Here is a 24155-nt window from a genome sequence, read left to right on the forward strand (position 1 = left end):
AAAATGAAAACCAAAGGCCGGACAACTCCAATTTTTTATTATGTTGTAAAGCAAGGTTTCGTAATGTTCTCCTCCAAAAATGAAGGTAGTTGCTGCATGCAATCTATTCGACGCATGGGTCAATCTAAGACAGTGTTTATGCAAATTTTTCATTTTTTTTTAAATTTCGAATTTAATAAAATGAAAACCAAAAGCCGGACAGCTCCAATTTTTTATTATGTTGTAAAGCAAGGTTTCGTAATGTTCTCCTCCAAAAATGAAGGTAATTGCTGCATGCAATCTATTCGACGCATGGGTCAATCTAAGACAGTGTTTATGCAAATTTTTCATTTTTTTTTAAATTTCGAATTTAATAAAATGAAAACCAAAGGCCGGACAGCTCCAATTTTTTATTATGTTGTAAAGCAGGGTTTCGTAATGTTCTCCTGCAAAAATGAAGGTATTTGCTGCATGCAATCTATTCGACGCGTGGGTTAATCTAAGACAGTGTTTCTGCAAGTTTTTCATTTTTTTTTTTAAATTTTCGAATTTAATAAAATGAAAACCAAAGGCCGGACAGCTCCAATTTTTTATTATGTTGTAAAGCAAGGTTTCGTAATGTTCTCCTGCAAAAATGAAGGTAATTGTTGCATGCAATCTATTCGGCGCATGGGTCAATCTAAGACAGTGTTTATGCAAATTTTTCATTTATTTTTAAATTTCGAATTTAATAAAATGAAAACCAAAGGCCGGACAGCTCCAATTTTTTATTATGTTGTAAAGCAGGGTTTCGTAATGTTCTCCTCCAAAAATGAAGGTAGTTGCTGCATGCAATCTATTCGACGCATGGGTCAATCTAAGACAGTGTTTATGCAAATTTTTCATTTTTTTTTAAATTTCGAACTTAATAAAATGAAAACCAAAAGCCGGACAGCTCCAATTTTTTATTATGTTGTAAAGCAAGGTTTCGTAATGTTCTCCTCCAAAAATGAAGGTAATTGCTGCATGCAATCTATTCGACGCATGGGTCAATCTAAGACAGTGTTTATGCAAATTTTTCATTTTTTTTTAAATTTCGAATTTAATAAAATGAAAACCAAAGGCCGGACAGCTCCAATTTTTTATTATGTTGTAAAGCAGGGTTTCGTAATGTTCTCCTGCAAAAATGAAGGTATTTGCTGCATGCAATCTATTCGACGCGTGGGTTAATCTAAGACAGTGTTTCTGCAAGTTTTTCATTTTTTTTTTTAAATTTTCGAATTTAATAAAATGAAAACCAAAGGCCGGACAGCTCCAATTTTTTATTATGTTGTAAAGCAAGGTTTCGTAATGTTCTCCTGCAAAAATGAAGGTAATTGTTGCATGCAATCTATTCGGCGCATGGGTCAATCTAAGACAGTGTTTATGCAAATTTTTCATTTATTTTTAAATTTCGAATTTAATAAAATGAAAACCAAAGGCCGGACAGCTCCAATTTTTTATTATGTTGTAAAGCAGGGTTTCGTAATGTTCTCCTGCAAAAATGAAGGTATTTGCTGCATGCAATCTATTCGACGCGTGGGTTAATCTAAGACAGTGTTTCTGCAAGTTTTTCATTTTTTTTTAAAGTTTCGAATTTAATAAAATGAAAACCAAAGGCCGGACAGCTCCAATTTTTTATTATGTTGTAAAGCAAGGTTTCGTAATGTTCTCCTCCAAAAATGAAGGTAATTGGTGCATGCAATCTATTCGACGCATGGGTCAATCTAAGACAGTGTTTATGCAAATTTTTCATTTTTTTCTAATTTTCAAATTTAATAAAATGAAAACCAAAGGCCGGACAGCTCCAATTTTTTATTATGTTGTAAAGCAGGGTTTCGTAATGTTCTCCTGCAAAAATGAAGGTAATTGCTGCATGCAATCTATTCGACGCGTGGGTCAATCTAAGACAGTGTTTCTGCAAGTTTCTCATTTTTTTTTTAATTTTCAAATTTAATAAAATGAAAACCAAAGGCCGGACAGCTCCAATTTTTTATTATGTTGTAAAGCAAGGTTTCGTAATGTTCTCCTCCAAAAATAAAGGTAATTGGTGCATGCAATCTATTCGACGCATGGGTCAACCTAAGACAGTGTTTATGTAAATTTTTCATTTTTTTCTAATTTTCAAATTTAATAAAATGAAAACCAAAGGCCGGACAGCTCCAATTTTTTATTATGTTGTAAAGCAGGGTTTCGTAATGTTCTCCTGCAAAAATGAAGGTAATTGTTGCATGCAATCCATTCGACGCATGGGTTAATCTAAAACGGTGCTTATACAAATTTTTAATTTTTTTTTAAATATTTCGAATTTAATAAAATGAAAACCAAAGGCCAAACGGCTCCAATTTTTTATTATGTTGTAAAGCAAGGTTTCGTAATGTTCTCCTGCAAAAATGAAGGTAATTGCTGCATGCAATCTATTCGACGCATGGGTCAACCTAAGACAGTGTTTATGTAAATTTTTCATTTTTTTCTAATTTTTAAATTTAATAAAATGAAAACCAAAAGCCGGACAGCTCCAATTTTTTATTATGTTGTAAAGCAAGGTTTCGTAATGTTCTCCTGCAAAAATGAAGGTAATTGCTGCATGCAATCTATTCGACGCATGGGTCAATCTAAGACAGTGTTTATGCAAATTTTTCATTTTTTTTTAAATTTCGACTTTAATAAAATGAAAACCAAAGGCCGGACAGCTCCAATTTTTCATTATGTTGTAAAGCAAGGTTTCGTAATGTTCTCCTGCAAAAATGAAGGTAATTGCTGCATGCAATCTATTCGACGCATGGGTCAATCTAAGACAGTGTTTATGCAAATTTTTCATTTTTTTTTAAATTTCGACTTTAATAAAATGAAAACCAAAGGCCGGACAGCTCCAATTTTTTATTATGTTGTAAAGCAAGGTTTCGTAATGTTCTCCTCCAAAAATGAAGGTAATTGCTGCATGCAATCTATTCGACGCGTGGGTCAACCTAAGACAGTGTTTATGTAAATTTTTCATTTTTTTCTAATTTTCAAATTTAATAAAATGAAAACCAAAGGCCGGACAGCTCCAATTTTTTATTATGTTGTAAAGCAGGGTTTCGTAATGTTCTCCTGCAAAAATGAAGGTAATTGCTGCATGCAATCTATTCGACGCATGGGTCAATCTAAGACAGTGTTTATGCAAATTTTTCATTTTTTTTTAAATTTCGACTTTAATAAAATGAAAACCAAAGGCCGGACAGCTCCAATTTTTTATTATGTTGTAAAGCAAGGTTTCGTAATGTTCTCCTCCAAAAATGAAGGTAATTGCTGCATGCAATCTATTCGACGCATGGGTCAACCTAAGACAGTGTTTATGTAAATTTTTCATTTTTTTCTAATTTTCAAATTTAATAAAATGAAAACCAAAGGCCGGACAGCTCCAATTTTTTATTATGTTGTAAAGCAGGGTTTCGTAATGTTCTCCTGCAAAAATGAAGGTAATTGCTGCATGCAATCTATTCGACGCATGGGTCAATCTAAGACAGTGTTTATGCAAATTTTTCATTTTTTTTTAAATTTCGAATTTAATAAAATGAAAACCAAAGGCCGGACAGCTCCAATTTTTTATTATGTTGTAAAGCAAGGTTTCGTAATGTTCTCCTCCAAAAATGAAGGTAATTGCTGCATGCAATCTATTCGACGCATGGGTCAACCTAAGACAGTGTTTATGTAAATTTTTCATTTTTTTCTAATTTTCAAATTTAATAAAATGAAAACCAAAGGCCGGACAGCTCCAATTTTTTATTATGTTGTAAAGCAGGGTTTCGTAATGTTCTCCTGCAAAAATGAAGGTAATTGCTGCATGCAATCTATTCGACGCGTGGGTCAATCTAAGACAGTGTTTCTGCAAGTTTTTCATTTTTTTTTTAAATTTTCGAATTTAATAAAATGAAAACCAAAGGCCGGACAGCTCCAATTTTTTATTATGTTGTAAATCAAGGTTTCGTAATGTTCTCCTCCAAAAATGAAGGTAATTGCTGCATGCAATCTATTCGACGCATGGGTCAATCTAAGACAGTGTTTATGCAAATTTTTCTTTTTTTTTAAATTTTCGAATTTAATAAAATGAAAACCAAAGACCGGACGGCTCCAATTTTTATTATGTTGTAAAGCAAGGTTTCGTAATGTTCTCCTTAAAAAATAAAAGTAATTGCTGCATGCAATCCATTCGACGCATGGGTTAATCTAAAACGGTGTTTATGCAAATTTTTCATTTTTTTTTAAATTTTTTGAATTTAATAAAATGAAAACCAAAGGCCGGACGGCCCCAATTTTTTATGATGTTGTAAAGCAAGGTTGCGTAATGTTCTCCTCCAAAAATTAAGTTAATTGCTGCAAGCAATCCATTCGACGCATGGGTTAATCTAAAACGGTGCAATTTTTTTTTAATGTTCAGGACTTAATAAAAAGAAAACAGAAAGCCTGACGGCTCCAATTTTTTGCTATTTTGTAGAGAAAGGTCTTCAAAAAATAATAATAATTTGGAGCATTATTATATTATTCACATCATATAAGCGGTAGTAGGCCCTATTGAGTCATCTTAAGAAAAAACGAAAACAGCGACACTGTGTAATGAGCTCTAATACCTAAGTAAAAGTTTTTTTAACTTAACAAATATTCACGTAATGTTGTGGTTATTGTATTACTAGACGAAACCATGTAAAGTGAATAAAAAACAAACAAATTCAATAAAACACAAAAGCAAAGGTACATTAACCATTTTTACAAATAAATGGGTCAAGGGTGCTACTTGAATATTGTATACGAATAAAAAAGCGTTCGACCCTTGTAGATATCACATATTATTCAATTTAGAGACAGCTGGTGACGTAGAAATAGCAATCAAAAGATTATCGCAGTTTCGTTCCCAATTAAAACAGTGAACTACTCGCGATAGCTTCCAATTTACACCTAACATCGGTAGATAGCACCATCATCACCATCAATTCCAAATCAAATTATAAACAACAACATTGTACCAAACACAACCAGGGACAAACATTGCAAGTTGTAAAAAGTCACGGCAATGTGGCAATGTTTACTACACATCTAAATTTAAACACTTTGCGTCGCACAATGAATATTTAAACGTCAAACGTACGCATCCTTATCAATAATCAGCGAAAATTTTGATTTTTTGCAGTCGGACTGCGCCGTATCATCGTGCCATAAAAACCCAAGCAATTATTATATGATTGTGGCGATGTACCCCTCAAAACGCACGCGCATTGCCTGGTATGAGGAAGTACAAAGCAGAAGTAGAGTTTCGATGGTCCGCTGTGTACAAATCGCGAGCTGCGCCGTGAGTACGTCGCGGATAAACACCGGCTCCTCCAGCTAAAATCGCGCTAAGACTGCATAGCTCCTCCATCGAATTCGAACGGTGGTGCAGTGTAGGTGTGGTGTCGTGGTCAAGGGTAAGCCGACACTTGCCCCAGTTTCGAGCCCAGGTAACGAGCAAAATTCCCAAAATTATGATTGGATGAGCAAAACGCAGCACTTGCATTTATGTAATCGCTACAAAACTTACCAAATTTTAAAGATTTTGTCTTTATTTTTTTGTTTATTTTGTCGCCGTGCCACCACGTTACACTCAATCAATAAAATTCGCTCCAAATGCAGGGAATCTCGTTAGTGGCGAATTACCGCCCTTAATTGATTCAAACTAGCTTGATGGCCTGATTAGTTTACTTTTGACGCGTCTTGAGCAATGATGGTGTTTGTTTTGACACTTATCATTGATTGGATTATTATTTCTGCAAGGTTTGGGAAGATGCGAAAATGTTTGTAAACAATCCACCACCAGCTGGTGCGTGACGTCAATATTAAAGGGTTGGTGGTGTGGTGTAGTAGAGTTTATTTTTGTTAATGATTGAGATGTTGTCTCGAGTCCGTCCGTGGTTTAATTTCTTCGGATTTGGTCGCTTCTTTGCTTACGGATGCGTAAAGTCGAGTTTACATCCGCACGAATAACAATTACCGTCCCCGTTAAACTGTGACGAAAGGAAACTATTGATATTTTAGTTGGCTGGAGGGTGCAGTAGTCGGTGATATGGGCCGAGGGTGCGGGGTTTGATTTGATAAATGTAAGGGAAACTGTTTATTCGGATGGAAATATCAAGCGTGATTTTAAATACGTGGTAGGAGAAATGTAGGTATAGGTATTTAATCGCAAGTAACTAGCTCCTTTACATTATTTTTTCCTTAAATATTTTTTCCTTAAATAATCTCAAATAATCTGTAAAACTAAAATTTGTGATTTGAATAAAATTTCCAAAATTCAATAACTACTATATAACTACGTTTCGTATTTTTTTTGTAATGTGGAAGACGAGGCAGATTTTGTGTTTTTAAACAATGGACGGCAAAATTATAGAATAAGTTTACTAAAACTGAAAATATTTTATTTTGACGGAATGACACCGAACAGGGCAATTTTCTTTTGAGCTATTTCTTTTAATTGCTCTATTAAATGTTACGGAACATGGTGGATTTTAAGATTACCATAAACACAAATATATCATATTATTATGTTATTTCGCCAAAAATCATAGAAGTAAGTTTCAACTTTTTTTGTTGTAAAATATTAGAATTTGTTTGTTTTTTTTTGTTAACGGTATTAAAATTTACGTTTTTCATTTACATTTTGAGTGAATTTTATACGAAAACTTAATTATTTTAATATATTTTGGTATTGCCATCGAATCGGCTAAAAATGTGGGTTTTATAAAGAGTGTAAAATTTTAAATCAAGTTGAGAATTGTGTTCAGCATTTTTGCTCAAAGACGATTTTTCAGTTTTATTAATAAAATTAGTTCATAATGTTGCAGCTCACTGTACACATACGTGCAGTACAACGACAGCTTGACAAAATTTTTCAATAACTAGAACAGAAGAATTACATGTTTTTATTAAAAATCGTGAAATACCAGTTTTTCTTTAATGTTGTAAATGAACATCTCTGTCACCATTTAACATTTTATTTTGTAGATTATCTATAAAATATTCTCAGTTTGAGGTATGTACGTACTATGTAGGTACCTATTTGTAATACAAAATAAACAAAATGACCTAACAGTACATACCACTTAGTAATTTAGATCATTCTATGAGAAAAGTGCAAGGGTTTGAAAAATGAAATGGATGGATTAAAGAGTTTATTGGAAAAAACAGAAAAGAAAAAATACAAGAATACAAAAAATACAATACAATACGACAACATGCAAAATCAAGCTTTAAGATACAAAACAGAAAACTGCAAAATTTTCATTTTATTTACAGCGCAAATTATTATATGTTTTTACCTTTTTGGCACTCATTTTTTTGCCAAACGGTTTTACTAAAATAAAAAAACATGATTATGATTACTGATTAAGTTATGTAGATGAAAATGTTACTAAAAATTAGGTTTTTCTTGCTCCAAATCATTAAAGGCAGTTGCCATCTACTGCCTTTTGTTTATTAAAAACTAACTACAAAAGGGTGGTACGAAAAATTAAACTTGTTTTTTGTTTTTTTTTGTATATGTACATGTACTTCATCTGAATAAACAAGAAAAAATAAATTTTTCCGCAACTGGATTTATTAAATAACAATATTTACTTAATTTTTGGAAACAATTATGTTTTTAAATCAAAAATCTGCATAAATGCTCGAAGGAAGCAAAATAATTAATAACTACGGCTTATTTTTGACGAACGTTTTAGAAATACATGGGTTTTGAGATACAATCGCGAAATTAAAAAAAATCCTATTACAAACTAACTCTAACTTACAATACTCTAAAAAGTATTGCAAACTAACTCTTTTATTCTTTATTTTACCTCATTTTCCTGCAGAAGGCCTATTTGTCATTAGAAGTAAAGTGGTTTAATTTTGAATAAATACAAGAAATACACCATATGCTGCTGTTAGGAAAAAATAATTTCAATGTAGTTATTTTTAGAAAGAAATGGTGAGAATATTAAGATAATGTACGTTTTTGCTCTAAATCATTCAAGCAGATTTTGTTTTATTTTTTAACTTTTTTGTATGTAGATGCAGATGTAGATGCAGTAGAAGCAGATTTTACTGAACTGGACTAAAAATCACTAAACTGCATGAAACATTACGTATTTTAAATTTTTGTTTGTTTCAGACCATTCTATCAAAACGCGATGACTTATTAGTGAAAGTTTGTCAAAAATAATCCGACACATTGCAAAAATAGAGCGTTTAACCCGGTTTTAAAATAAACAGGGGGATCTTTTAACTTTATTTATTTATTATTTAAGAAAAAAACGAATCTACTTTGGGAAAGTTTTTCAAAAACAAGCTATTCTTGGAGCATTTATGCAAGTTTCTGATCAAAAAACTTACCTAATTAATTATGTAATAAAAAATATCCAAAAAAAATCCAGGGTCTGGTCAGGTACCAGGTCACAAAAATCTTGTTATACTTGGCTTTTTCGAACCTTTATGTTGTTCAGGCCGGAACTTATTTAAATATAAATTCATATATAAAATATTATTCTACGAGTATATACAGGGTGTTGGTTTTTCGAGCTCCATCATGGGGATCTCATTATAGGAGATACGAGTTCGGTTAAATAATAATAATAATAATAATGTATTATTTTGCAATGAGTGTTTTGGGAAAAACGTAAAAAGGTTGTTTAACAATCTGAATTTTAACAGTTCTATTAAATGTACAAGCAAATTTTTTTTTAACTTTGTTTTATTTTTTGCGAAGAATAAATTCTAGCTTATCTTGTTCAAAATCTAGTTTGTTTAAAAACAAAATTGTTGACGTTTCTTCCAAAGCACTCTTCGCAAAAATGCTTTTTTCACCATTTTGATTAGCATGTAAGATTCTGTCATACCATGTGATACATCGTTGTAATCAGGAATAAAAACATTTTTCAAAAATACAAAAAGCGAATACGGCTTCCAAAAGAAAAATCAAAGTTTAGTGTTGTAACTCTGACATCAAGAACGCCTTGGAAAATACGACGACAGATTTAGATTCCTTGTAAAAAAGTGCCTGAAGAACGTCCTAGTTAAAAACGTCTACTTCTTTTGGATTTCGCTTGAAAAAGTGAAAACGAAAATTACAGATTTCTGTTTTTTTTTTCAATAATTCAAAAATTAAAAATAATATGTCAAAGTTTTTTTCAGATAATTGGTCAGCATAAAAATACAATCCTTTGCCTTAATTTAACCGACCTGCTATCTCTTATTATAACTGTGATCCTCATGGTGGAGCTCGAAAAACCGACACCCTGTATATACTTGTAGAATTTCAAAGCGGGGCCAAAATCCCATTTCAAACCTTTATAGCAAACGTCGTGTTCACATTTTTTGGGGTCAAATAGATCAAATTTTAAACTTTCTTACAAAAAAAGAATTGTGTGTTGGAAACAGAAAATCACAAAATTCGTTGGGTACAACTGCGTAACCAAATATTATTCTTTTTCTTCGAAAGCATTTAAATTGCGGTTTAAACTGCCAGATATGTGTATGTAGGTGGGCATTTTTGTTCCATTTGATAAAACGCAGTATAAGGGTTTTCCTCCTAATTCAAATATTGACTCGGTTTTGTGGTTTCCGCGTAAAGATTATAAAAGAATTTCAAACGTTTGTGTGGGTGCAGTAAATTAATTTTTATTGATAACATACCTACAAACCTTGATAATGAAAATCGAGATTTCCAATTGCGATGTTGTTCCTCCGCGACAGCGGTTGCAATAATTTTCCTGAATAAATGTGATATTTTTAGATAATCATCACTACGGATATTTTTACGACAATTACACGTTTATTATGCGTTCTAAACGATATACTCGTATTTACGTCATCGAAGGCCACAGAGTAGTGTGGTGGCACAGCAACTTTACAGTTTTTTAAATTTGAAATTTTAATTGCTTTTGCTGTTACTCGAGCCTTCATTGACACCGATTAAAATGCATAATTATTGTTAAATTAGTTCCGCTTGTTGTTCATTTTTTCAAGTGAAAACTAAACCCATTTTCTCTCATTTTCAGATCGGTGCTTCTTCGATTGTGACCGTGAAAGTGTATTAGTGTAAAATGTTAAAATTAAGTTAGTGCTTCGTAATGTTGTCGTACATGCTACCAGTGGACGAAAAACCGCCACCGGCTCCTAACAGAGGACACATGCAGTTACCTTTGGCTTCTGAAACTCTAACAAACGGTAGAACTTCAAGTCCTATCAGTAAAGAAACAAGTGTTAGCAGTTTTGTTAGCGATGTGACAACAGCAACAGCTAGTCACAGCTCTATGACGCCTACAAGCACCAGTGATAAAGGAAAGCCTAAGTTAGTTATCAATGGAGGAAAGCACCAAACACTGAAAAGGTAAAAATAGATGTGTTTTCCAGACGTTTTATTTTGATATTTTTACGATCCTATTTTTGGCGGTTTTATTTTTAAAAATTGATTTTGCGAATAACTGAAGTCGTTTCAACTACGGAGGACTATAAGTTAGGAGACGAAACCTAAAAAAAATCATACGGCAGAGTAAAAATGAGGGCGCTACGAGCATTAAACCCTCTCGGCGCTAGACCGTTTTAAATTAATTTAAATTCAACCAATTCACTAATCACTTTGAAAAAAATGCAGGAATGTTGAAGTTTGCACTCTTATCAGACTGAGAAAAAATGATAACTAAGATTTTTATAAGAAATATGAGAAAAACATTATTTAAAATTTAAAATTTGTGCTTCGTTCCGTATTTTTCAAGACGCTGCGAATACGGTTAAAGATACAAGAAAAATGTTTAGAAGAAATTTGTTTAGAATTAAATTTTCTTTAAAAAAGTTCGCGAGGCCATATCTTTATCTTAAACGGTTTAGGCCCCAAAGACGTTCAAAGACACTCAAGCCATGGATTTGTCTCATTTTACCTGGCGGCAAGTAACGAAAATTTAATTTACACCTAAACTGTAGATGATAGAAATATGGTGTCGCAGAGTTTTTTATAGCAAATTTAATTCTCTACAACTTTGTCTCTTACACTTTTTTTGTATCTTCAACCGTATTCCCAGCGATTTGGTAAATATGCGACGGTGCGCAAAGAATTATCGCTTAGAATTATCAATTTGCGTTCGACCTTAAATTTTTACGATCGCTGCATATACGGTTGAAGATACAAAAAAAGTGTAAAGAACAAAGTTGTAGAGAATTAAATTTTCTACAAAAAAGTCCGCGACACCATATTTCTATCTTCAATGGTTTAGGAATAAATTAGCTGTCCGATACTTGACCACCGGCCAAATGAAGCATATCTGTTGCTTGATCATCTTTGAACGACTTTTAGGCCTAAATGGTTGAAGTTAGGGATATAGTCTCGCGGACTTTTTTGTAGAAAATTTAATACTCTACAACTTTTTTCCTAACATTTTTCTCATATCTGGAGCCGTATTCTCAGCGTTTTGGAAACTATAGGGCAGAGTGCAAACTGGTAAAAGTTTGAAGTTTATTTATATACAGTTCACGAAAAAAAATTGGCATTATGTTTGTGTGTTACTATTGAGAATTGAATGCTTTATTTGCCTGTATTTTTTTTGTTTGTTATGTGTTAATCGTTATACACATACAACGATTTTTTCCATTTCATTGCTCTGAAAACTTAGACGCGCTCTTTGGCGACATTAATGGAACTATCGGGGACAGGAACGTTTTATTTGTACGTCGTTTCGTATCCTAACCTTTAGATATCCGTAGTCACAACTATTGTCAGTTACAGTCAAACTCCCGTAATTTATTATTGAGGTGGTTCGACTGAGGGAGGTTTAACTGTATTTTTCTGTTCAAACTTTTCAAACATTTTAATTTAATCCGCGATTAATTTTGTAGTTGTAGTGAGCGCAAATTTAATTTTTTAATCAAACACCAGATTGTCTAATATTTGGGAACTTTATCGCGTGTTGTTTGCGAATTACTCGTAAATCTCAGCTAAAGAATGCAAACACAAAATGAATTTGCATACTTATTCTTAATGAATATGATTTGCACAGCGTGTGTTGCATATTCCGTGACGTTGAAATAATAATAAGTGTGCAATAATTTTTTCCAATGCAACTTCTGCTGACAGACTATTTATTGTACCGTAACAAAATCAGGTTCCATGAATGACATAATTTGAAACGGAACTCAAGAAATAAACCATTTTGCATAGGTATTCAAGCACGAAAAATTATACCGTTCAGTTTTCTTATAACAACCGCAGTTACCGATCATCTTACGCAGTTTAAAAAACGGAAGTAGCAGACGGTAATAATTATTGTTTACCGCAGGTTTATGTTGCATGTAATGTGATGACGGGATTTATTGAGAGATATATGGGTTAATACAGCCTGTGACATGCATCCGAATTATAAAAATAAACTTGGCAAAAATTATGATTATTTATTTACTTATAAAATTGTTCGAATGTGGAACAAGTGAGATAATATTTTGAAACAGGAATTTTGTTACTTATTTATTTACTAAAGGAGATTAATTAATGGAGTTAAAATGCTAGCATGTTTTTAAAAATATTTTATTATGTAGTGGAAAATGTTAAAAATTAAGCCATCCCAGAAACCGGGTAAAAAGACAACAGGTTAAATTGCTCCTTCAATTTATTCAGTTTTACATTTTTAAGCAATTATTATTACAACATCTCTTATTTTAATTTGTAGTAATTTTTTGTTAATTTTTTTAATACATAGGTCAGGTCAGGTCAAGTTAGTTCAGGACCTGATCTGTACATCTACTCATGATTTTTCAATAATAAATATCATTAGAAAAATATTCTTCGAAAACAACCACGATTTTAGATTCATAAAAAACTTGACAAAAATTGAGACAAATACTTGACCTAACTTGACCTGACCTGTACATTTAGTAATATAATTTTTTAAACAATTAATATCATTCGAAAAATATTTTACCGGAACGACCATAATTTTAGATTTTTAACATTAATAGTTAAGAGAAGTGGGTATATTTTATTTTGTTTTAAAAGTAAAAAGAAAAAAACAGAAGCAGGTACTCGAAGGTTAGACTAAGAATTAAGAAAAATCTTAATTGAGTTGACAAAACACATATCTATTAAAAAAAAAACTTAGAATATTAATGAACAATACTAAAAAAATTTGCTTAAGGAAGTATTTTGTGTTTCTCACTTTAGCAAAAACTATTAATTTTCTGTATTATTATTATTATTATTTCTCTTCTAATTGGTGGATTATGTTGGCAGTAAATTTGTCACTGGGTTCCATTATAACACAGAATTATTCTTTTGACCTCAATTGCACTCCAAAAAATGCAAATGTGCTGTTGCCATTTTCTCTTAAGAACTAAGATGAGACATAATAGAGTACTTAGATTTTACTCCACGTTTTATTTTTTTCTTATCATTGTTATCAAGTGTTAAAAAATTATCATCTTTTTTTAGTTGTACTTTTATGTCTATGTTTTTTAAGATTGACTATAATAACATTAATAAGTAATAACATACACAGAAAATGGAATAATAAATAATAATGAAATGATGACAAACTGGAAATTTGTCAGTTTTGTTATTTTTTGTCTATATATTTTTTATCATATTTAATTTGATTTTGAAGTTATACCTCACTGGGAAAAATAATTTAATGGAATAGTTATGTACATTGTACACAATAGTATTATTAATAGTGAAAACTCCTTTAATGGACACCTCCAAATAACGGACACCTCTTCACAACGGACAATTAAAAATTCTCTACCGGTGTCCGTTGTTGAGAGGTTTTACTGTAATAGTATTATTATATGAATGTTTGCAAAAGATTTTTTATTTTCAATTTTTTCTTGAAGAACTCTTTTCTTTTTGAGATATTGGCAATGATCTCTTCCTTTAGTTTCCAGTTACTAAGAAGTTTCCGAATTAATTTTTATTTAATTTCTATAATTGTTTATAAGTAGGAATTATTGTTTTTATTTTTTTATTAATTGTTCTTTGAGAAATTACGTTGAATAGCTTCAAGCTAGACTTATTACAATTACTTATATTATTATTTTTTTATTACATATTGTTTTTTAAAACAGACAAATGTATGATAAGAAAGCATAATAAAAATTAATAAAGTTTAACTAGGAATTTTAAAATGACTGTAACTGGTAACTTTAAAAAAAAATTTTTACCTGTGATGTACCTATGTACAATGACATAATGACTGAAAAAAATATTTTTAAGTAAAGCTTATCATTGTCTGAGAATTGCTGCTTTTTTATCGTCTAATCCGAATACGTTGAATATAACACAATTATTTGAAAAGTATAATAAAAATGACTCAAAAATAAGAAAATTCTTTTTAAATTGAAGCATATTTCTTCAGAATTTTGGAAAAAAATGTTGATTTCTTTTCATCTTTCTAGACATACTAAAAAATCTACAATACAAGTAATTAAAAAATAAAACTTAAAGGTAATATACAGGGTGACTAATGAAAAACTTTCCCCGACATCAAACCTAAAATAATTGGTCTTTTTTTAGAACACGTGAAATATATACTCTTTTTTTATTATGTGCATCACGCAGGCTGTGGAAGTTTAAATGCACCTGTAATTTAATAGGCAATGAAAAATTGTTATTATTGTCATTCAGAACAAATTTTTTGCTTGTCACTCTCTATTAATAATTATTTTGTTAATTTTATTAAGTTCTTGCTACTTCAGAAACTGAGTGTGAGGGAGGCTTGAGGCTAGAATCATTTCAATTTTTGCATGGTTGCCACCTTAAATTGATCTTTTTTAACGCTGACTTCGATGCACATTAAGAGTAATTTAATAAAGAAATGAATTAAAAAACTACAATAAAATGGTTATGACTATAAGCAATTAGAAGACATTTTTTTGTTTGAATAATTATGGTGTTGCGATTGTAATATCACGCCAAGAAATTTCTAGAAGCTTTATAAGTGATTTAGTATTCAAAAAGGATAGATGTTATCATTTAAACAATTCTAAAATTTGTACCACTGGGTCAATTAATGTTTATTACCTGAATGGACAATGGCGATTGAATTAAAAAAGGGGTCATTACATGTCTTCCGTTATTAATTGTAGTAGTACGCAGTACGCATGTTTCGCTCGTTTAATTACATTGATATTGTAGTGTTGAAGCATTTTATACGTGCTGCTATTTCATTAAACACGTAATGTGCATACTACACGCTATTTTCGGTTTAACCTAATTTTGCAAAAAAGAAACATCACAACGAAAATATACAGATTTTGAAACTTGTAATAAAACCAACAAACGGTTCAATAAAAACATTTTGTAGTAACTGGAACTAAACTTCCTCTAGTTTGTGATTATTTTCAAAATTTCGCACATTTGTTTTTCTTGGAAGATTTTGTAATGTTTTTCTGTCCCATTTCTCTCTCTCCCAAAAACCCATCTATTTATAAAAATGAACTTGATCTTGATGAAACGGGCAATTTCACACTTTTAAATTACATTATTACATCACCATGTCCATGTTTGTGCATGTTAATAAAAAAATTGGTGAATTTTAAGCATGTGTTTACGAGATCATCGCTATTAATTTGGCTGTGATCTTATACAAAGTTCAGATAAATGGTATTATCAGGTCAAGTTAAAAAGCTTCCTATCTGATAGAGGCGGGCATGTCAAAGCAATATAATCGTACTAACATTTCTAATTAAATTTAATTATTTTTAACTGTATTAAATGTGTTAATGAGCTTATCGTGGGGAGATAATGGGAAAGTACAAGACAAGTCTATTAAGTCATACAATAATAAAACGGAAATAAATTGAGGGAATTGAGGAATTGTTTTGATACGCTTGAGTTATGTAATGAGTGTTTTTGGTAATAAGCGGGTCTAGACTGAAGCAAGGTTCTCTTGGGAATGTATTAAATCACAATAGGATTAAATTTTGAAATCACGTTTGTTACAATAACTTTCCTTCAGGTACTTGAATCATGTCAGATGCTCTAATTCGATAATTTACCAATTAATTTATCGATTAATTGAGTGAGTAATGAACAGAGCATTTCATTCAATGAATGTTGATTGAGGTTGATAGTAGTTTTGTAGTAGGTGGTGAAGTATTTAGTTTATATTTTCTTTCATATTAGCAAATAAATAAGGTAGATATTTTTATTTTTGTGCATCAACATTGACCTTATTGTTGTTCTATTTATACATTTGCTTTGCAAGTATCGATGCCAATGCCAACATTTTATTGCACCAAACGTATTGTTTGGGTGAATCCTGGTTGTAAAAAGTACATTGAAAAAATGGAAATTTGTTGGTAATTTTTTTGTTCTATCTATCTGTAGTTTAGAACTTTTCACTAAGGAATTAAGAAGTCATAAAGAATTCACACAAAAATTCACACAAGGCCACAAAATTTGGATAAATCTTTGTATCTTTAATTCGATTGCTATTCTCTCAAAAATTTTGTTCGGTTAAAATTTAAGTTTATAATTTTTCAGTCATGTCTTATTTATAAGTAGTTATTTATACAAATTGTTCTGTTTAAACCCCCCATTAAGAGTATTGAGAGTTCTAATGATATTCATCTGAAATTTTATACATACTGGCCATAACCAGTTAAGTCAGGTCAGGTCAGGTCAGGTCAGGTCAGGTCAGGTATTTTTGGGTTAAGTTTATGGGCGATGATTTTTTCCATTTAAAGTGGGTTTACAAACTACCAGAAAAGTTGGTGAAACAAATAAGCAAGGTCTTATTTAATAAATTCTTTTTCGGATATTTATCACTTATTTGTATTTATTTAACGAGTTTGTAAATCGGACGTTTTATTTCACGAGTGGATAATTAAATCATCATCCACGAGGTGAAATAAATGAACAGATTTACACGAAAACGAGTTGAATACAATATTTTATTCTTTGGATTAGACTCAACAACTCTTAACATCGCTTTGAATCTGTTAAAAATAATCTGACGTTTCGTATTGAGAAATGCCAAACAGTTGTCAAAACTGTCTTACATAGGAGAAAAACTGAAAATTTTGACAGTGTCGAAGAATGAAAACGGTTTTTTTGTTCTTTTTGTACGAGGATTTCATTAAATCGGTGAAGTACGTCACAGTATAGGTTTTACAATTTACATTTATGGCTGATATTTTTGATTTAGCGTACTTTTTATTAAAAATTGTTCATCAAGGAAATTTACGCATAAAATTGCAGATTTTCAATAGGGTTAGTTTCTTTTATGAATTTTCTCTCTTGATTTAGTACCACCACAAGTACCACACCTCGGCCGATTTGTTATTTGAAATAAATTTCTTTTATTTTCTTGTCGAGAGTTCTAAGTTTATTATCTAAACTTATTCTTTAACGAAAATTGTTTTTAATAAAAAAATTGGGCTTGTTAATCTGTTTTTTAACACATACCAGAACTCCCTACAATATAAATTCCTTTCTTATTTTATAATCGATGCAGAAAGTTGCAGAAAAATGTTTGAAATTTAATTTTTTAAGTTATTTTGTTCGGTTTCACTTTTTTCTTAAGAAGAATTAGTAAATAATTTGTTCATTAAATTAACAGTTGGTATGTTTGTTAAAATAGGACTAGATGTCACCAAATGGGCCAATTTGTTAGAGAAAAATCATCTTATTTCAAGGATTCTGTGAATATACAGAAAATCACAATACAACATCATACTTTTCACGAATATTTTCCTCGATTAATCTTATTTATTAACAAAGACTACAGTCCGTAATAAAAAAATAAAAACATGAAATTTTATATTGTCTCGTTTGATCTGTTTTTTTTGAGATTTTATTATAGTTGAATGCCAGAGATTGCTGAAGTGGTGTTTTGCTTATTTTGGTAAATCTTTTATCTAGCCAGAAAATTGTAAGAAAATTTCATTTGGACACCAAAATTAGTATAAATGTTTCAAACAAAAAATCAAACATTTATAACGTCTGCAATCTAGAGAATCAAAATTGTCAGGTCAGGTTATGTTCCACTGGTGTAGACAATATTATTATGTATTCATATAGCACCTAATCAAGAAATTAAATTTCTACACAAATTACTCGTATTTTTATCTTAAAAGGCAAAAAATTAATGTGTATACGAGTATAATTGGCAAATTTTCGAGGAAAGTTGTTATAATTTTATTAAATTATCTTGAGTTCTTGTAACTTTCGGATGACACTGACTTTATCAGCCATGGAAAAGAGCAAAGAAGAAAAACATGCTGTTTATTTATTGTTTCTTTGCCAATGTCTGCAAAATTAGCTAGGGAATTTTCCTTAACATAAACAAACAACATAGCTGATTTGTTAGAATAGGTTGGCGTAGGGAGTGCTAATACAGATCGATGCAGAATCGAATTCTTTTTTATTTAACGAAATAAAAGTGAAGCATTTTAGTTTTAGAAAAAAATAAGCTATGGAAATTAAAAGTTCTCTAAACATAACAATTAAGTTTTGAAGTTTGTTACTCAAAGAAGGATTTAGGCTTTCTCTTTTAATTGCCCTGTATAATGCAATGCTTCGTCTTTTGTGACTTCTTGAAACAAATTTTTGAACAGAAGTTGCCACATTTTGTTTGTTTTTAATTTACAATAATTTGAGACAAATAGTGAATTTGGCACTGTGACAACAATTCCCAAAAACAATAACACTTTGGAATTCAGGCCAGGTTATAAAATACCAGACTGCATTTCTATTACTCGTCCAAAAATTGTTATTATTATTCAAGCACATGCAGCAAAATGATGATGACTATGGAACAATATTTTGTTATTATTCCGGTTGTAATATTACGTTTTTTTCTTTTCAAAGGTAATAAATTGTTCTGTCTCCTTGTGATTTATTCAAGTGCAACTGTTTCTATCACCATATCAGACATTTTTGATAAGTCGTGATAAATTTGTTAGAGAAATGCGACTGTGATTTATCACTTTTGCATAGACCTGACCACTATCTGGCTACATGTTAAATGCATTGCATTTTGCCATCATTCAACTTCACTGAAGTGAAGTCTGGATTGGAATTTATCGGATAATCCGATCCTCTAAAGTTTCGTTCTTGAAATCATTGCAGTGCGAGTTTAAGATGTCGTTGGCGATGCAAAAGCCCGATATCTAGGAAAACGACATCGAACACAACGTCTCGATAACATACAACTTGTTACCAACCATCGACCATCCAGGATGTGGGTTTACGGTCTGTCAAGACTTCGAAGGCCTGACATAACAAAAAAAAAAACGGCAGATTGGCTTTCATTTTTAATTTTTCTATGACTTTTTAACTGTTTATTACATCAGACAGAAGACAATTATTTTCGGATGTACAGGGTGTTTCAACGATTTGAAAAAATTCATTGTTGACTCTTAATAAATGTTAGTAGAATGTTATATTAAACCTTACATACTAATTCCTTGAATTACCCGAAGTTATATTTTTCTACTAGGTATACGGGGTGTTTCCGAGGTACAATCCAAACTTATGTTTTTTTTTTCAATGAAATAATAATGAAAAAAACTTTTCGAAATAAGGTAATAACATATCTTCAAAAATTTAAAAAATAATTTTGAAATCAACTTTACGTATGTTAAGTGTATCTACTGTGGTGGTATATATTTGCAAATGTTATAAAAAAGGTTACTTTGTACGAATTGTACAGGTTGTTTCGTCTAAACACTACATATATTGAATATTGAAAATTCTGGTGATGATATTTATATCATACTATATTTATATAAAATATTATATTATATATTATAATATATATAATATAATGATATAATATATAATAATTATATAATAATATTATTATAATATATCATATTATATTTATATTTATATTTATATGATATTGATATATAAAAATTAGTGTACAGCCATAACCCGTTGGGCGCTGTTGAATGAAAGTATTTTCAACATGGCAGCATTTCTGGTTATACCGGAATTCGGAATTAACTTGCTTTTTTTAATGAAAAGATACGTTTTATACTGCGTTTTTAGATAACTCGAGTGATTTTAAGGCGATTTTCATTAGCTGTTTCTATACCTATAAATTTAGCCGTTTTGGAAATATGCAGGATTTTTTGAAAATTTTTGGATTCCCTTCACTTTTACTTCAATAATTGGTAATTTTGTAATTTTTTTATTTTTCGAGATCGTATTTAGACTAAGAAAAGAGAAAACCTATATCTTTCTTTCAGTATAAACAAGTTGATTCTAAGACTTACTCAGATCTGTAGACTTATTCAATGAAGACAAGTTGATCCTAAAACTTGCTCGGATCTGTAGACTTGTTCAGTGAAGACAACTACTTGCTCAATGTTACTTCAATTCAATCCGGCTCGAAGGACCACTTTATGTTAGCTCGAAGGATTTTTTATGTTTAAAATAATGACTGACTTTTTTTTGTTAATTTATTAATCAACAACTCCACCCAAATCCGTAGTAACATACTCGTATATAGATAGATTCTAGATATTGCTCAGTGTTACTTAAATTCAATCCGGCTCGAAGGATCACTTTATGTTAGCTCGAAGGATTATTTATGTTTAAAATAATGACTGACTTTTTTTTTGTTAATTTATTAATCAACAACTATACCCAAATCCGTAGTAACATACTCGTATATAGATAGATTCTAGATATTGCTCAGTGTTACTTAAATTCAATCCGGCTCGAAGGACCACTTTATGTTAGCTTGAAGGATTATGTATGTTTAAAATAATGACTGACTTTCCTTTTTGTTAATTTATTAATTAACAACTCTACCCAAATCCGTAGTAACGTACTAGTATATAGATAGATTCTAGATATTACTCAGTGTTACTTAAATTCAATCCGGCTCGAAGGACCACTTTATGTTAGCTCGAAGGATTATTTATGTTTAAAATAATGACTGACTTTTTTTTTGTTAATTTATTAATCAACAACTCTACCTAAATCCGTAGTAACATACTCGTATATAGATAGATTCTAGATATTGCTCAGTGTTACTTAAGTTCAATCCGGCTCGAAGGACCACTTTATGTTATCTTGAAGGATTATGTATGTTTAAAGTAATAACTGACTTTCCTTTTTGTTAATTTATTAATTAACAACTCTACCCAAATCTGTAGTAACGTACAAGTATATAGATAGATTCTAGATATTGCTCAGTGTTACTTAAATTCAATCCGGCTCGAAGGACCACTTTATGTTAGCTCGAAGGATTATTTATGTTTAAAATAATGACTGACTTTTCTTTTTGGTTATTTATTAATTAACAACTCTACCCAAATCCGTAGTAACATACTCGTATATAGATTCTAGATATTGCTCAGTGTTACTTAAATTCAATCCGGCTCGAAGGACCACTTTATGTTAGCTTGAAGGATTATTTATGTTTAAAATAATTACTGACTTTTCTTTTTGTTAATTTATTAATTAATAACTCTACCCGTAGTAACATACTCGTATATAGATTCTAGATATTAAATACAAGATCTAACATATCTTTAACGGTTGGTTTTCTTTGACATTGCCGAAAATTCATTACTAGGCACAGATATTTTTGCAGCGTTCGACAAAGGAATCTCATTGAATAAATGACAAGTTCTGTTCAAAATTTTGCTTTCCTTTCGTTTAAAACAAAAAAATATATTGAATTTAGATTTGAAAAACTTTGATTTCTCATATTTTACTCACGTTTCCAATGCAATCTATGCGAAAAGAGCTATGGTTAGTAAATTTCTCAATACTAACAAAAAGTTTGTATGAAAATTGTTAAACATAGCTGTAGGAAATGTTAATACAGATCGACGACCATTTATTAGCCAAAAAAAATTGTGGCATTTTATTTGAAAATTATGAGTTATGTGTGTGGGATTTAGATGGAACAGCCTGTATACACGTATTATGTTTTAAAGAATTGTCAAAATTATTTGAATTTGTTTTATATGTTTTTTGTGTACATGGTGTCATTTTCATGCAGTTAATTTTATTTTTGTCTTAGTACGAGTACAACATTTCAATATTTCAATCTAAATCTAAATCTACTAGATTTATTTTCCAAGTACTATTTATTAACAAAGTTAATTCAATGGGACACACTGTATGCAAAATACTAATAATACCACAACATAAACTAATTTGTAATTTATCTGTCGGCGATATTAATGCATAACAACGTAATTCACGTTTCTTGAGATTAACCAGAACTGTCTTTCGTCAAACGTTAAAATAAACCGCTAGACCGATGTCTTATGAAGCCGCACAATCTGTTATCCTTCGGATCAAGCCTTTTTCCAATTCTTCGTCAAACTACAGATGTTTGAACATTCTTCCAACGTCAATACGCCCATTAATTGAGGTGTCGCCAGACAGGAAAAAGAGTGAACGTACTTCTAACGTGCAGGGAAGTAGTATCCCGTATAAAACCATTCGCCAAATTCGGATTTAACGATCATCATGACATGACTCACTGCTGCTGACAACTTCAAGTTACGTAATTTCTGACCAGTTATGTTATAACCCAAATACGTCCAGTCAAATATGCGTTTTTATGGCCCCTTGTGGTTACAGGATGACGAACAAACACGTTCTATATTCAGCAGAGTGTTTAGAAAAGCATTATTCCGGGCATTCACTGGGTCACTGCAGCTATTCTTGCAATTCGTGTGAAGGCGACACTTTGTCTCACAACTCTTTTATTTGAGATGTCTTCAGCTTTTGTCTTTGAACACAAAGATGTTTCGTGTGAAATCAATTATTGTACAGGGTGTTTTGAGTTTAATGACCGCGGTAAATGCAAATATTTCTAGTCTAGTGAAAAAATAAGGTAATACAGGTAGTCTAAACGATAGAGATTAATTACACTAGTATTTGATACTTTGATATTATTGTTTTAAATTTTTAAAGTATTGCTGAGAGACATTAAAAACCAAATTTGGAAAAAAAGTTTTAAGTTATTGGCGTATTTTCTACACAGGGCGGTCCAGCCGCACTTCCGCCTTCTGTAGCTCAGTTATTATTTAAGTTCGAGTTTTGATATTTTGTTGATATTACTTATACTCTAGGACACATTTCTGGAAAATCTTTTTGATTATACAGACTGTCTTCAAAAAAGTACCTAGCGATTTAAAATTTTGATCTATGACAGCGTCTAGATCAAAATTTTAGAATATCGCACGGTATAACGTTAACATACTTTTTCAAAAAAGTCTTCAAAGAAGTACCCAGCAATTTAAAATTTTGATCTAGTTATCTATGACAGCGTCGCTTTATCTGTCAGTATCTCCAAAATGTTCACCAAAAAACATAAAAAAATATTTTGGAATCTTATTTTCATAATAGACATCAAGTTAACGTAACTGTCATAGATAACTAGATCAAAATTTTATAATATCGCACGGTATAACGTTAACATACTTTTTTAATGGCATGCTATTATTTTTTGTACTCATTCAGATGCCTTTCTAGCTTCTTACAAGTCTCTAAAGTTTTTTAATGGGTTTAGGGAGTACTGTTAAAAAATAATAAGAAAAAAAAAACGGTTTAACGGTTAGTTTTAAGAATTAATAAAAAAAATAGAAACAATGCTTTTTTGATGCCGTTATAGTACGTTTGCTTTAAAGAGGGTCTAACAGACTTATTAATTACGGTCGATTGATATAAATTACTACAGAGTGTTTACAATTTAGTTCCAAACATTTTAAACTTTAGAGTCTTTTATTTTCCTTATTTCAAATGGCAACTTCTGTTCCTTTTTATATCATTTGTATGTAAAATGTCATTTGAAATAAGCAAAATAAAACGCTCTAAAGTTTAGAAAGTGTGGAAATAAACAGTAAACACCTTTTAGTAATTCAGATTAATCAAACATAAATTAATAGTCTAGTAGATCGTGTTCAAAACGTACTTGATACTTACATCAAAAAAATGTTGCGTCTATTTTTTATTAATTTTTAAAACTAAAGGTGTAAAACCAATATTTTGTTTTTATTTTTTTTAAGTAAACTCTGAATCGATTTGAAAAAAACTTTAGAACATGCAAGAAGCTATAAAGGTATTCTAATGAGCACAAAAAAATAATAGCATTCAATTAAAATAAATATTATGTTGACGTCATATTCTTTTTGGGACACTCTGTATAATC

The 24155-nt window shown here is 30.8% G+C and overlaps 1 protein-coding gene across 2 annotated transcripts in view; it reads left to right on the top strand.

Annotated features, from left to right (window-relative positions):
* The first annotated feature begins 5285 nt into the window (after window positions 1-5285).
* Window positions 5286-24155, top strand: part of LOC100141567 (uncharacterized protein) — a 98711-nt gene continuing 79841 nt past the window's right edge. Inside the window, exons 1-2 of one of the 2 annotated variants that reach the window (XM_008193135.3) lie at window positions 5286-5438; window positions 10044-10375. In XM_008193135.3, the coding sequence (XP_008191357.1) occupies window positions 10116-10375 (260 nt within the window). In that variant the 5' untranslated portion in view covers window positions 5286-5438; window positions 10044-10115. Of the gene's footprint in view, window positions 5472-10043; window positions 10376-24155 lie in introns of both variants that reach the window. The other variant, XM_008193134.3, reaches the window with a different exon arrangement.

This window comes from Tribolium castaneum, chromosome 1, assembly GCF_031307605.1.
Source record: "Tribolium castaneum strain GA2 chromosome 1, icTriCast1.1, whole genome shotgun sequence".
NCBI lineage: Eukaryota > Metazoa > Arthropoda > Insecta > Coleoptera > Tenebrionidae > Tribolium > Tribolium castaneum.